Source organism: Rattus norvegicus, chromosome 7 (genome assembly GCF_036323735.1).
Source record: "Rattus norvegicus strain BN/NHsdMcwi chromosome 7, GRCr8, whole genome shotgun sequence".
NCBI classification, from domain to species: Eukaryota; Metazoa; Chordata; class Mammalia; order Rodentia; family Muridae; genus Rattus; species Rattus norvegicus.
The window spans coordinates 31,239,529-31,253,863 of NC_086025.1; the positions used below are offsets into that span (position 1 = coordinate 31,239,529).

The window sequence follows — 14,335 nt, forward strand, 5'->3', positions numbered from 1 at the left end:
AAGCTAATCTATTGCAAGTCAGGTAAGACTTGACACATTTATGTTAGGAAATTTAGATTTTCTTTGCACTTGTTATTTGTCCATTTGATCTCTATGAAATAGTCAGTATTAATGTCTGATTATTAGCATGGTCTCTGCTATGACTTTTTGTAGTTCTGCTCCATAAAGATGGCCACTGTGCTATTTGGACTATACTTACAAGTTATATTCTGCTGATCAATTATGGGGTTTTTATTACAAAATACACCTTTTTTGTGCTTCACTTATATTTTACTGATGTTATTACTATGCATGTTTTATACATGTTGTCTGGTGCATTTTTGTCAACTTTCTAAATTTTCTGCATTATTTTCTTTTTGTAAAATACAGTTTCTATACAATATGTAGTTATATAGTCTAGCCTCTGGGGTTTTCTTTTTTCTTTTCTTTTTTTTTTTGGTTTTGTTTTGTCTTGTTTTTTTGAGACGGGGTTTTTCTGTGTAACCCTGGCTGTCCTAGAATGCTCTCTGTGCACCAGGCTGGCCTCCAAGTCATAGACATTCACCTGCCTCTGCCTGCTGAGGTGGCTGATTCTAAAATCATAAATCTGTGATGGACTTAAGTGCCAGTCTTGCTCATCTTTTGCATTTAGGTTCATATGTTACCTAACTGTTCAAGACAGTGTCTCTGAGACTTTCTGATCTCTACCCTCCTAGGGACAAACCCGTGTGTTTGACTGTATCATGCTCTCAGCCATTTAGAATGTTTTCTGTTTGAATGTGCATCTACTCCTCTGGCTTTTAGCGTCCATAGCCACAGTGATAAAATGTTTACATTTTGTTGTTACCACAATAGTGTACTTGACCCATAGTTCTTGTTTTATTTTATTTGGCAACATTTAATGAAATACAAATCAGTTTTTATCTTTAACTTGTCAATAACATAAATTATTATTTCACCACTCACTTTTGAGAATTTGTTTTTTATTCTTCTTGACTTTCTCCAGGTCATTTATTTATCATGTGTGATTGACCCCAGACATTTTAAAATAAGGACGTGTTGAACACATAATATTTGATAGAAGGAGAACTTCTCAAGATTGTACAATTCTTTCCCTTCGGAATGTTGTATAATTGATGTCATGTCTGATTTACTGATTTATAAATTTAATCACATCTCCTAAGTCTATGTTTATTTTTCACTAAAGTAAATGTTAGTGTAGCTTCTACTCAGTAGCATCTAATGGTAGGTCAGAGACTAAAAAGTGGAAAAAGTGGGTCCTGACAGGAAAAAGTGTAAATAATGTTAAAAAATCCATTATTTAAAAATGACCCTACATGGTGAGTAGCTGATCTGCTGGACATCAAGGTGTGCCTTAGAGGTACCGTGTTATTATGTGCTAGTGTTTTGTTTTCTTGAAGGTGCTTATTCACCACTAATCTGTAATACAGCAAAGAATAATGTTTTGTAAGTTATTTTGTTATGGCAGGGTGATGACTCAGTGGGTAAAGTGCTTGCTGCACTAGCATGAGGACCTGAGCTTGGATCCATAGCACCAGGTAAAAACCCCATACAAGCAAGTTTATGGTTCAGTGAGAGACCCTACCTCAAAAAATAAGATGGAGAAGCAATTGAAGACATCACAGTGCCAATGCCTGGTCTTCTCGTGTGTTTACATAGACAAGTGCTTGTGTATGTGTGCTTGACTGTGCACGTATACTCACTTTCTACTTTAGAAGACTGATGTACCACGTATTTATTCAGTTTGTTAAGTTTAGTTACCTGTAAATTTAACTATGTAAAAATTACAGAAGGCTAAGTGTATAATCAACTTTCCTTAACAGCAGCAGTCTTACTCAAATTAAGGAGACTTTGTTTCCACATAACTTGTAGAAAGGATAAGGATTTCGCTGTTTGTTTTTTTCTTGGACACAAAAAAATCTACAACTAAGCTATGAGCGGATAGAATTTATTTCCTTCTTATTATTCTTCCTCCTCTTCCCTTTTTCCTTGTTGGCTTATTTTCTGTCGTTTTCTCTGTCAGGCAAGCACTGTATGTTCAAATGTAAGTGTAAAAAGGGCAGTTACTTGCCAGTTCTAGTTTGGAAAATCTAGAAAGTGGTTTGCATGTGGTTCATATGCTCATCTTTGGGCCTCTTGGTGTTTCAAGAGGAATGAGGCACTAGCTAAGCCAGGGTATGTGCCCACTTGTCTGCAGTGATAGAGAGGAAATGTGTGTTTTGATATCAGAAGCGAATAGAAGAAATTAAAGCAGTGACTAGTAAAGGAACAGGCTTAGACGTTTAAGAGAATTGTCTGTAGTGATATCTTCTAAAATAATTTGTCTTTTGTGTAACTTAATCTTTTCCGGTTTGACATCATTGCTTTGTTGTTTATTTGGCTTGCCCATAGGTGGATATTGAACCTTTTGAAAATCATTCAATATGCCCTATTTTCCATTTATATTTTGAGAAGAATTATCTGTTGTGTATCGCCTTATCAGGAGGTATGATCAGACTTTTAAACCAGTCCCTTTACAGTCTGGACTGCTGAGTAAGTGACAGGCGAAGGCGTGTGAGAGCATCTGAGAGGTGCAGAGATCCCTGTTGCGTGCTTTGACTGATGTGTGGGTTGTATCATGTTGTGTCCTGTCGTGTGCCCTGACTGAGGTGTGGGTTGTATCATGACTCTCTAGCAATGCTTTGCTTCAGTGGCCTCGTATCTTTTCCAGATATTCCCTCTTAGTAAACAATGGCCAGTCAGTTTCCAGCATTTGAGAACAGGACACTTGCTTTAGAAAGATGGTATTCAGGGCTCTGTCCTCCTGAGGAGGAATCATAGACTGCTTTTCTTGCTTGTCCCACTACCTGCTTTCCCTTGCTAATGGACATATAAACATCATATAAAGGCAAGATCCGTTGCCACTGAATATGGTAGTGCTGCTCACACAGAACTATTTAAATCTGAGTTTAAATTAACTAAAATTCCAGTTCCTCGTGTATACTGTCTACATGGCACTCAGTAGCAGCATGAGGCTAGGACTTTTTCCAATTGAAACTTTCAGATAATTTCCATCACCAGTGATCGTCTTATCAGATAGAACTGTTGAACTGTTAAGAGCAGGGCCTCTGTCTTTATTTTTAATGTTTCCATAACAGTTAAAATTAGGCTCAATACTTATGATCACTTAGTAAATATCTGTTGAGAGATCAAATAGCATATCAGCTGCATGACATAGTAACCCTAGACTCGGTCACCAAAGTTGGCAGGGATTTGAAACAGTTCTGTCTTACTGTTATTCCAGAGTTTCCAGTTCAGCTCTTCTACAGCTGAATTCTCGCTTATAGCTTGGCCCTCCATCCTACTTCCTCTTTCTGCTTCCATGGTTATATGTAAAGTATAATTATAGTTTATTGTTCTCTAACTTATCCTTCACTTCCTAATCTCTTACTGCCAGTTTATTAACCTTCTTTCTCTCCCCCTTCTCCTCCCTCAGGTTCCCCTCCCCTCCCTCCCCCAGTGCTGGGCATTTAACCTTAGGTCTTGCACTATCACACTGAGGCACACACCAGCAAAGCTCTCTTGAACAGCAGTCTGATGTAGCCTCTTTTATTCTACTACCAGAGAATTTTCGCAATTCAACATTTTCTTTTAAAGTCTCTCACTGAATTCTGAGAGGGCATACAATCTCCAGCCTGCATACAGCCTCCAGCCCCTTGAAGTGGAAATGATTCCTTCTTTTCCCTTCCAACAACAGATAGCCGGGTTGATAGGCAGTGCTATCTCTATTCTTGTTTTCAGATTTCACCAAGTTTGGTTGAAATGGTTTTTCTTTCGGCATTTGTTGCATATAATTTATCCCCAGTTTTCCTTTCCCTGTTATAGTCTACTAGGTAATTTTTCAACAGTCATAGAGTCTTTGGTGTCTTGCTCAAACTCTCCCTGTGTCCCATCTCTTGCCATTAATCATCCGTACTGTTGGACTCTCCATGTTTAGCTATGTAGCTCACTGCATCCTTATTCATCCATTGTCGAGTCTATTTTATCATCCCATAGGCCTGTCCATTCTTCGTCTTCTCTTAGACCCATTCACTTCCAAGATGTAATCCTCTTCCTTTAGTTGTTTTACTCTCACTGAAGACACTGGAAGGTAGCCCTTTCTTCTCTGCCAACTTGCCTTTTGTCCTGGTTAGTTTCCCCCTTCCCCGCCCCTCATCTCAATACAAACTAAAATCATTCCAGAAGAAAGAACCTCAACTGAGAAACTGCCCACATCAGACTGGTCCCTGGGCCAACCTGTGGGGCATTTTCCTGATTAATGATTGATGTGGGTGGGCTCAACTTGTAGAGAGTGGTGCCACCTGTGGGCGGGTGGTCCTGGGTGCTACCAGAAAGCAGGGTGAGCAAGCCGTGAAGAGTAAGGCAGTGAGCATTGATCCTCCGTGGCCTCTGCATTAGTTTCTTGAGTTCTTGCCCTGACTTCCCTGGATAGTGGACTGTATACACTGTAAGCTAAAATAAACTCTTTGGTCCCCAAGTTGGCCTTGTCATGGTGCTTATCACACCAATAAAAAGTAACCCTTAGTTTCCAAGATGAAGAGTGCTCTTAATCGTGTTTGGTTAAGGTCATGTTTGATTTATACGCTTCACCTACAGTATATATTTAGTTTCTTTGTTTTAGACATTTACATTTCCCTTTACAGCCAATTCAAATTCTGCCTCTCTACATAGCCTTCATTAATCCCCTAATAAAAATTAATTTCATTTATTTTGTACTTTCCATTTTTATAAGACTCTTTTTGACTTGTGACACATCTTAAATCTTTAAAGCCTATAATAATCAAGAGACATACATTTTACTTCACAATTTGTCTTTTGAAACGGTTCCTACTTTTCTTGAATTCTTTTGTCACTGTGATTTAAAACCATTGCGTTGTTTTTAAACCTTCATAGTACTTATACACTAATTTTATGTTAAAGTCTATTATCTTCTAGAAGGGCCTGCAGGCCACAACATCATCTGTCCTCTCTGGTAATTATACGCTCTCACATTGCCTCTTCACCCTCAGCCTCTTTATGTAAGGCATTGTTGTTTTTATTCTTATCTGTGTCATTTATTATCAGTCATTCCACAACCTTGAGTTTAGGGGTTTTCTTCCTTACTTATTGATAGTTTATCCAAATTCTTGACCTCAGTGAGATACATTTAGAGCCTAAGTTTTCTTATTCTGACCCTAACCTACCATAATAATCTGAACTCTCACAGTTTCATCATGAACATTTAATAGAAAGGGGCTAGGTATGTAGAGTGGTACCATGCTTGCCTAGCATCTGTGAAGCCCTGGAATAGGTTTTTGAGCAGTGCCTAAAACCAGGTGGAGTGATGCACTGGCCTGTGCAGAAGTGGACACAGGAGGATCCGAAGTTTATAGCCATCTTGTGACTGCATAATAAGTTGGAGGTCAAGATGGGCTAACATGAAAGAAAAATCTGAAGGCAAAAAGATAAATATTTAATGGGGCAAATGAGCACAATATTGAGAAAGCAGGGTTGTCATACATGTGTACACACACACACACACACACACACAATTGAAAGAGTAAAAATATAACTGGAATTAATGAAATAAGATTGTGCCTGATTGTGAAGAACAAGGGAGACTGGGTCTTCCCTTTAGATCTGTGTTTCTGGCCTGGTTATGATATGTAAACCTCTTAAGAAGCAGGAAGGTAATTGCAGGGGTTCCCACATTGCTTTGTGTTCATCACAGCCATCCAGAGTCAGATTCAGGATTTACATAGATTAGGAGTCAGTAACAAACATTTATTGAAATCTTAACTATGTTTAAAGCACAGGTCTGTGCTCTTTGAGTATTGTAGCCCTAAGGAATGCATTCTAACTGGGCAGGAAAGGCAGGAAAACATTGTTTGTTTGGTTTGAGATAAAGTATTGAAGAAGGTAATCAATTAAATTTTAATTCATTTTGCTTACATTTACACACATGTAATGTGTGTGCCTGTGCCTGCCAAGGTGAGAAGAGGGAACTAGAATTCCAGATGTTATAGACCAACATTCAGGAGCCAAAGCCAGGCCATCTGTAAGAGCAGCAAGTGCTCTTAACCAGTAAGCCATCTTTTCAATCCCTTTAAAAAATATTTCATTTAAAAGTTATTCTAAGTAATTTAAAGGAAAAATGTGAGGGTGTCATGGTCCCAAACTAACTAGTACGATGTTTTTCTATAGAGTAGTCGATGTCACTTAAGGTGTGGCTGACCATGCAAATTGCATTTTACGTCCATTTAGCTCAAGGATGAAAAGTTGCCAGGTGTTTTATAGGGTGCAGGATAGTATTCTGTACTAGCTCCTATTCTTTAGATATATATATATATATATATATAATCTTGCAAATTGAAAGCAGAGTAGTAATTTGTAGAATCTGTAAGCTGTATAGATTAGACGTGGTTTCTAAATTAGTTTCTGTTGCTGTAAGCACACATTCTGAACAGCAGCACTGAAGGCCAGGTTGTAAAAACTGTTCTCTGTGTTTACTAAACCCTTACTACTAGCTGGGTACTACACCTTTAATTTCAGTACGTAGGAGGCAGAGGCAGGCAGATCTCTGAGTCTGAGGCCAGCCTGGTCTACAGAGTGAGTTCCAGGACAGTCAAGACTACATACAAAACCCTGTCCCAAAAACCAAACCAAACAGAAACCCAACACCAGCAAATCATTGCTCTCGGTGTCTCCATGTAGAATCCTCCAGGTCCCATCGTAGAGCAGCCACTCTTCCACACTCCGTGTCTGTTGCCAATGCTGTCATTCATCTTGTTTTATGTGAATAGAATATTGCTGCCAGGAGTCTAAATATTTAGGATTATATATCGTGCAGTGCCTATTGCCAAACAACCATTCTGTAGAACGATTGCCCAGTTCAGTGAAATAAATGAATTATTGATTCATAATTTCTTTGCTTGGTTATGGTTTTCAGGTTAAAACTTCAACAACAAATTGTGAATACCGAAAAAGCAGAGAAAGAAAAACTTGAAAATTCTGAACTGAAACAGGTATGATTGCAATGCAGTTTGCTTTTATTTCATTGAATGCTTCTTTTAAGTCTGTTTTATGTAGCTCTTGCAGTTAATCATAATTGGTGATTTGTAATCTGATCACCATAATTCATACTGATGAAGCTGTTATGTAAAGATAAAATGTTTCAACTTTTCTGCTATAATTTAGTAGACTTGCTTTTACTTTTGCTGTTTATCTTAAATATAGTGGTATGTGGTGGCCTCGGACAAATTTTTTGTTACAGTTAAAGTGACAAATATTTTGACATTCTTAATTTTAAAATTAGAAATATCCAGGATTTCTAGTTACACATGTAAAAATATTCTGTGACATGTTATAGATTTTTGTTGTTTTGGTTTTGTTTTCTTGCTATATCTGTCTGAAATTTAAGAGTTGTGCTTATGGGAAGAAATTTTTATTTTAGTTAAAAGCAATGTTTTTATAATGTTGGGTAAAATATAGAAGAATATTGTTTCTGTCTTTTTATTTTGCTTGGAATGTTTCTGTTTCCTTAGATTATGAGTGATGAGGATTACATTTAGAACTTTCCCCACTGGCTGACACTGCCTTGCACATGCATTTCTGGGACCTTAGTTGAGAGAGAATAATGCTTGCATGTCAGCTGACACTGCTTTGTGTGTGCACTTATGGAGCCTCAGTTGGCCAGGCACAATACTCAGACACTGGGGTTTCTGCCATCCTGTGGATCTAGAGTTAAGTTTCTTCAAGGTTACTTAGTTCAGAAGCTGTAGTAAAGAGTTAATACTGCCCACTCCTGTATTTTTTTTAAAGTAAGTGCTACATGAAGAAATTTATTATAAAATGGAAATCTGAGACATGCCATGTCACTGTATTCTAGTAATTGCACCATGGACATATACAGTCTTATCTTATATGGCTTTTATAAGTAGGTTATTTCCCACTTCGCTAATTTATTCTACCAAGAGTCTTGCTTTTGTTAGCTGTGGTAGTACTTGCCTGTAATCCTAGCACTTGGGAGGCTGAAGCAGAAAGATCATGAGTTTGAGGCCTGCCTTGGCTGTGTAGCAAGACCCTTTTTCTTTTCTTACTTTTTTTTTTTTTTCTTTTTTTTTTTTTCGGAGCTGGGGACCGAACCCAGGGCCTTGCGCTCGCTAGGCAAGCGCTCTACCACTGAGCTAAATCCCCAACCGACCCTTTTTCTTTTGACTCTTAAATCTTATGATGACATTTTGTTTTTGGTGATGGCAGGGACCACCACTGTGTGTCTGAATAATTAGGTAAGTATGCTGTACTGCTGCGCTGCATCCTGGGCTTAGGGCGGGTTCTTTAGGTTTATGTCTTGATTCTGTCAACTCTGCAAGGTCTTTCAGAGGATGGCTAAAGAGAATTTGAAGTGAAACAAAAATGAAGACTTGATTATTAGCTGATGAAGTAGAAATGGCCTATGAAAGATGTAGGTACATAATTGTCCCTAGTGAGGTCTGTTGTGACAACTTTACAAAGGGTAAGGGTGGAGTAAAGCCTATGACTTTGATACATGTACTGATAAATGGCTCTAGAGCAGTGGTTCTCAGCCTTCCTAATGCTGCCACCCTTTAAGACAGTTCCTCATGCTGTGGTCACCCCAACTGTAACTTTATTTTTATTGTTACTTTATAACTTTAATTTTACTACTGTTATGAATTGTAATATAAATATTCGATATGTAGGATATCTGATATACAGCCCTTGTGAAAGGGTCATTTGACCCCCAAAGGGGTTGTGTCCACAGGTTGAGAACCATTGCTCTATAGAGGCTAAGGAATCCATAGCATATTTATTAGATTTCTCAAAGCATCTTTCTCCTTCTCAGTACTGGGGCATACAGAAAGCTTGGAAACATTTGAAGAACAGGATTATAGTGACTCTTCCTATGTTCATGCCCAGCAGCTCCTGAGTACTCGGAGAGTAGCCTTTCTGGTAGGGTAGCTGATCTAATTCGTGCTTAGGGAAAACAATGCTCCCGAAACTGTTTTCCCTGCTGGCTTGCTTTTAAAATCTCTTGTGGTAGAGAGAAGAATGGCTTTGTAACAGGAGACTGTCTGCCAATCTCCTTCCCAAAGCACCTACTCCCCAATCCTCTTTGCCATGCCCATTGGGGATGAAAGGGAAGAAGTCAGTAGCTGAGTTCTGAGTGCAGTTTAAATGCTTGGGTTAGATGAGAAATGACCCAGCCTTGCTGTGTGTTGTCTCGTTTACAGGGCATCCCTGCGTGCCTCACCTCCTGGGAGAGCATTCATGAGGGGGGGCTCTGCGCCTCACATGCCTCCATGGATATCTCAGTGGCTTTCTATTTCTCTTTTTTCCTTTAAGCAAATCAGTCATTTACAGATCCAAGTGACCTCACTGACGCAGTCAGAGAATGACTTGCTGAATTCAAACCAAATGCTGAAGGACATGGTGGAGAGGTTAAAGCAAGAGTGCCGACATTTAAGAAGCCAAGCTGAAAAAGTGCAACTAGAAGTTGAAAAGTAGAGTTTGCTCTTTTGTATATAAACTTGTGTTTTCTGCTGTGTAAAGTGTATTCTGCTGATGATTGGGACCCTGAGTGTATATGTAGGAAGTTACTTTCTCCTTTTATAAAATGAACTTTTGCTCCTAAGTTGCTCCTAAAAATTTTAGGCATGGACAAAAGACCTTTAAAATTGTATCTGAGTATAGTATTCTCAAAACTCTTAATGAGAAACCTTTATTCATTTAGCAAACCTGACTATGATTCCCCAAATCCGTCTTGAAAACCAGAGAGCAGAACGATTTGGTTGTGGAGTGTTGCAAACACACACAGGCTTCTTAGAACTAGTCCTTTGGATTTCCCTTTTGAAAAGTTGTCTACTTAATTACATTCTTTACATCTTGAAATTGCTGCTGGTAAACTGTATACTAGTAAGAAAAATGCACTGGGTATGCTCAGGATTTTATTCTCTAGGAAATGTTGTGAGGAAATGGGGCTCCGCATGTAATTCAGCAGAGTTGTCTGGCTTAGTATGTTGAGACAGGCCCTGGCTTGATTCCTAGCACCACAGAAATAAATTTTAAAAAAGCAAAAAGAAACATTAAATGTAGAATATTGTTTTCTATTTCCTTTGTTTTTATAGCATGTTATTTTTATTTATCTATAGGACAGTTTTCTTTCCAAATCCTTAATTCAGTCTTAACATATCAAATGTTTTCTCTGCAGGTTTTCCTGTTGTAAAGCTTGTCTGTGCTTTATGTATGGAGAGTCAGTGAGGAACGTACATCTCCATAATGTGCTCTGACGTTCCAGAGGATCTAGCTTACTTTTCTTCCTTTTTGAAAAGAAAAATTTCTATCTTGTGATCCTCAAGCATTTGATTAAAATGAGCTTAAGAATTGTAATGGCATACAGTGTGGCTAACAGATTTAAGTAATCCACTATTGGTTTCGGACAGATAGTCATTACATTGCTCCAAATACCTTAACTGGACTAGGAACCTAGGTCAGCAAAAATGTGCTTAGCATGTGAATGACTCTGAGCTAAATTCTCAAAGACAAAACAACATACTGAGTTTTTAAGTCAGTAGAATTAAACTTTTGTTCCAACTAATGTATTTAGAATCTATAGGAGTAAATGACAAGCAATCTAACATGATGGGATTTGTTATTTTGATTTTTAGTGACCATGGTATTGATACTAAAATTGGTATTATAGATGAGTATGCAGAATAGCTTTTAGATTATGTTATTGCTGGGATACAACTTAAAATAACATTTATATAAAATTTATTCTACACAGAAAGCATTCTGCATTAAGGCTTAATATCAAGCTTAATTTTCCCCCTTTTAGATTGCCTATATGTACTATGTAGCCCTGACTGTCCTTGAATTTGCTTTATAGAACAGGCTGGCCTTGAGCCCAGAGAGATCAGGTTGCCCAGGCCGCTGTACTGCTGGAGTTAAAGATTCTAGCTACCACACCAGGCATCAGGCTTGGTTTTTAACTGTCTGTATTAGTCACAGTTTCCGTATCCTGATATTTATAATTATTGTTTAGATTTTAAGTGCTTACTGTCAGTAAGTAGACATGTTTCTTTACACAACTTTAAATGCTCTAAACTTCAGTTTCCTAACAGGTAAAAGACACAACAGATGTATTAATTCTAAAGGGCTTCGTGTAAACAGTATACATGTTTTTTCTAAATAGTGTCATATTCATAAGACTTGCTCTATAGCAACAATGTGAGGAAATATGTGGCCACATAGGAGTCACTATAGCTGGAAAGGGGAGGGCATGGTCAGGTAGGCAGGGAGTTTGAGGACACTTGCGATTTGATCTAAGAATTTCTGTTACATTCCTTGGTTTGTGTAATACTCTCTGCCAGGACACTGGAGGAAAAGCAGATACAGTGGTTGGAAGAAAAGCATAAGCTTCATGAGCGTATCACAGACAGAGAGGAAAAGTACAATCAAGCAAAAGAGAAACTGCAGCGGGCAGCAACTGCTCAGAAAAAGGCAAGTCGTTCTTAGTGAGCTGTAATGATTCCTGGTCTGTGAAACTGTGTGCACGAGTAGATGTGTAACTTAACTTGATGCCTGAACATCACATTCTGTTTTCATTTTGCAGACAGTTGGGAAAATCCAACTCATAGGTGCATTTCTAAAATATTTTAGAGCTAATATATATCTTCTTATAAGCGATATTTTTCCAGAGCCAACTTATACAAACATGTTTGACTCATCCTTCACCTAAGTCACAATCTGACTAGACCTGTTTCAATTACACTTAGCACCTATAAGATTGCTTTTGTGGTTAAGTCTGGGCCAGGGATAGAGCTCATTGGTAAGAATTATCCAAGATCTCTGCCAAATTCTAGATTAGCCAAAGCCACTAGTGATCTACACAGGCTGCATGCCTGTTTCAACAACAACAAAAGGAGTGTTTGTTTCCAACTCAAAAAATAGAGAAACAAAAGTCCTCTTGCCCCAGCAGTAGGATCTTGGACTTCTTGGCTTCTGCAACTCTGACGGGTCCTACTTTGGTGCTGTCTCACATTTGTCCTCTGTAGGCATATGTGCATGTTCTTGGAAACAGTCCAGTACTTCATGAAGTTACGTAGCCAAATGATTCATCTAGTCAGTACGTCACAGCTGTCCCTACTACACAGGGTGTGGTACCGTCCTCAGCTGACGCTCCTTGCTGCAGTGTTCAGCAGACCTGGAGTGTGCGGACAGACAAGCCTGTGTGTGGTTGATAAGTCTTCAGTTCATGGGTTTTCTCCATATGACATTGGGTGTGAAGAAGAAAGACAAGGTGATTAAAAGAAATATGCCCTAGGTATACAGGTATCTTAATATCTGTATATTATCGGATAAGGTTTAAGTGTTTTTAGTTACATATGGGAAATAAGACATTCTTGTAATACTAAAAGTAATATAAGATTGAGATTAGAAGATACCACTTCTTATATAAGAAACCAGCATATAGGAAGTATTTTTTCTCTTTTATTGGTCACTTATATTCTTTTCTGACCATATATAAATTCTGAAAGATTTTTAGCGTTGATTAAATATCTTTGATTTTTTTTTTTTTGATGACTCATGATGACCTTAGAAATGCCACTGTACTTCTAAAAACCTCTGAATTCAGAAATCTTTAGAAAGTCTTTGGACTGTTTGTCATTTGTAGGTAAACTTTCATGTTCCAGTATTAGGAATAAGTGTTGTAGAGATCAGATCCTAATTATTATGGTTAGTTTGGGTTGACTTCATTTGGAGCAAAAGTGACATCCAGTGGTGACAGAGATTATCAACTGATAGTAGGTGTTAAACCCGAGAAGTCATGCTGCACACTATTGTGATGCCGCAGTCTCTCTCCTTAAATACTTATTGGACTGTCGGACTGTCGTTTTATGTTGAAACTGCTGTTTGGAGGGGGTGGGGTTAAGGGGCAAGTGCACTCCTGGTCCATGGCACACTGGCACTCTCTCCTTCCTCTGAGGCAAGGTGCATCCAAACCCAGAGCTCGGGCCTGCTTTCGAGGCTGGATCGTCCTTCCTTCGTGGTCGTGGGGAGGATCCCCGGTCTGTCAGGAGAGTGCTGGGATCCAGACTCCAGGTCTCTCCCTCCTCACCACTGATCCATCTTTCCAGCTCCGCGTCACCTTCTGTCCTTGTTGTTTCCGAGACAGAGTATCATATAGCTCGGCTGCCCTGGAACTTTATAGACCAGCCTGTCCGTGAGCTCCTAGAGGTCTGACTGCCTCTGCCTCTTAAGTCACGGGACTCCATACCCAGTCCACTTTCTAACACGTGGCATGTGAATTACAATTTAAGTCATAGAAGATTGCTCAGTTTAATCTAGTGAGTAACAGTGACCCGGAGCTGTCACATCCTGTGGGACACTGTTCTATGAGCTTAACTTTATCAGTGAAGTTGAAGATGAGGTTTGTGTGTGTGCATAGAGCATCGAGGTAGTATTATGTATGTAAGTATGTAGACGTAGGATTTTAAGTGACCTTAGCTTTCAGATAGCTTTTACAAATGAGGGAACTGATGTTTTAGGTAACCAAGATGACTTGACTAATTAGGATTCAAACTTTGGGAATCATGGTGTTGTGTGCCTTTAACCTTAGCACTTGGGATGCTAAAGCAAGAAGAGTGTGAGTTTGTTGTGCCCATTTGAGAGCCCCAAAAGACCACCAAAGAGCAGGCATTGATGATGCAGTCCTACTAGGGTCTCTTTATTCAAGCTCGAGTTGGGCTCACCGCTGACCCTGACACAGTAGGTTGGGAAGGTGGAACCCCTGAGCCCAGTCTCAAGCAAGCATTTATAGGTAAGCAAACAAGCAAAGGGGACTCTAGCCTGGCGTATATCTGAGGGGCGGGCAGTTATGGACTTTTGCCCTTTAAAATAATTGGCTGGTACTAGGAGCCAAACCATAAACTTAACTTCTGCTTTCCTCCTGATTGGTGGTGGTTAGGAATTGAAGTGCCGGGGCCAGACTTGTAACATGGAAACTAGTGTTAGGCTCAGGTTTGTTGGGAGAGTCACTCTAGTTCAACCTAGGTCAGTTCTCTAAGATGGGAGTCTGAACCCAAGATCTGGTCTCTCAAGTCTAATCTAGACTACTTAGGGCCATTTTGTATCACAGTAAACCAAGGCCAGGAGATCCTGGCTTGGATCTATGGTGTAAAGTCCCTATCTTTCTGCTTTTGCTACATTGCACTGTTATTCTAGTTTCTCACTTCCTTTGAGTCTAGATATTTCTAAGGTTTTCTCCTTGGAGTCATGGTTCATATGAGTCTTATTG

At 39.1% G+C, this 14,335-nt stretch overlaps 1 protein-coding gene across 21 annotated transcripts in view; it reads left to right on the top strand.

Moving 5' to 3' along the window:
• The window catches only part of Cep83 (centrosomal protein 83), a 109,316-nt gene that overhangs the window by 72,331 nt on the left and 22,650 nt on the right, over positions 1–14,335 (top strand). For 15 of the 21 annotated variants that reach the window (XM_063264031.1, XM_063264027.1, NM_001014266.2 and 12 more), the window contains 3 exons: positions 6,968–7,043; positions 9,382–9,539; positions 11,409–11,538. In XM_063264031.1, coding sequence (XP_063120101.1) covers positions 6,968–7,043; positions 9,382–9,539; positions 11,409–11,538 — 364 coding nt within the window. Of the gene's footprint in view, positions 1–6,967; positions 7,044–8,277; positions 11,539–14,335 lie in introns of those variants that run through there. The other 6 variants (XM_063264038.1, XM_063264039.1, XM_063264043.1 and 3 more) reach the window with 5 other exon arrangements.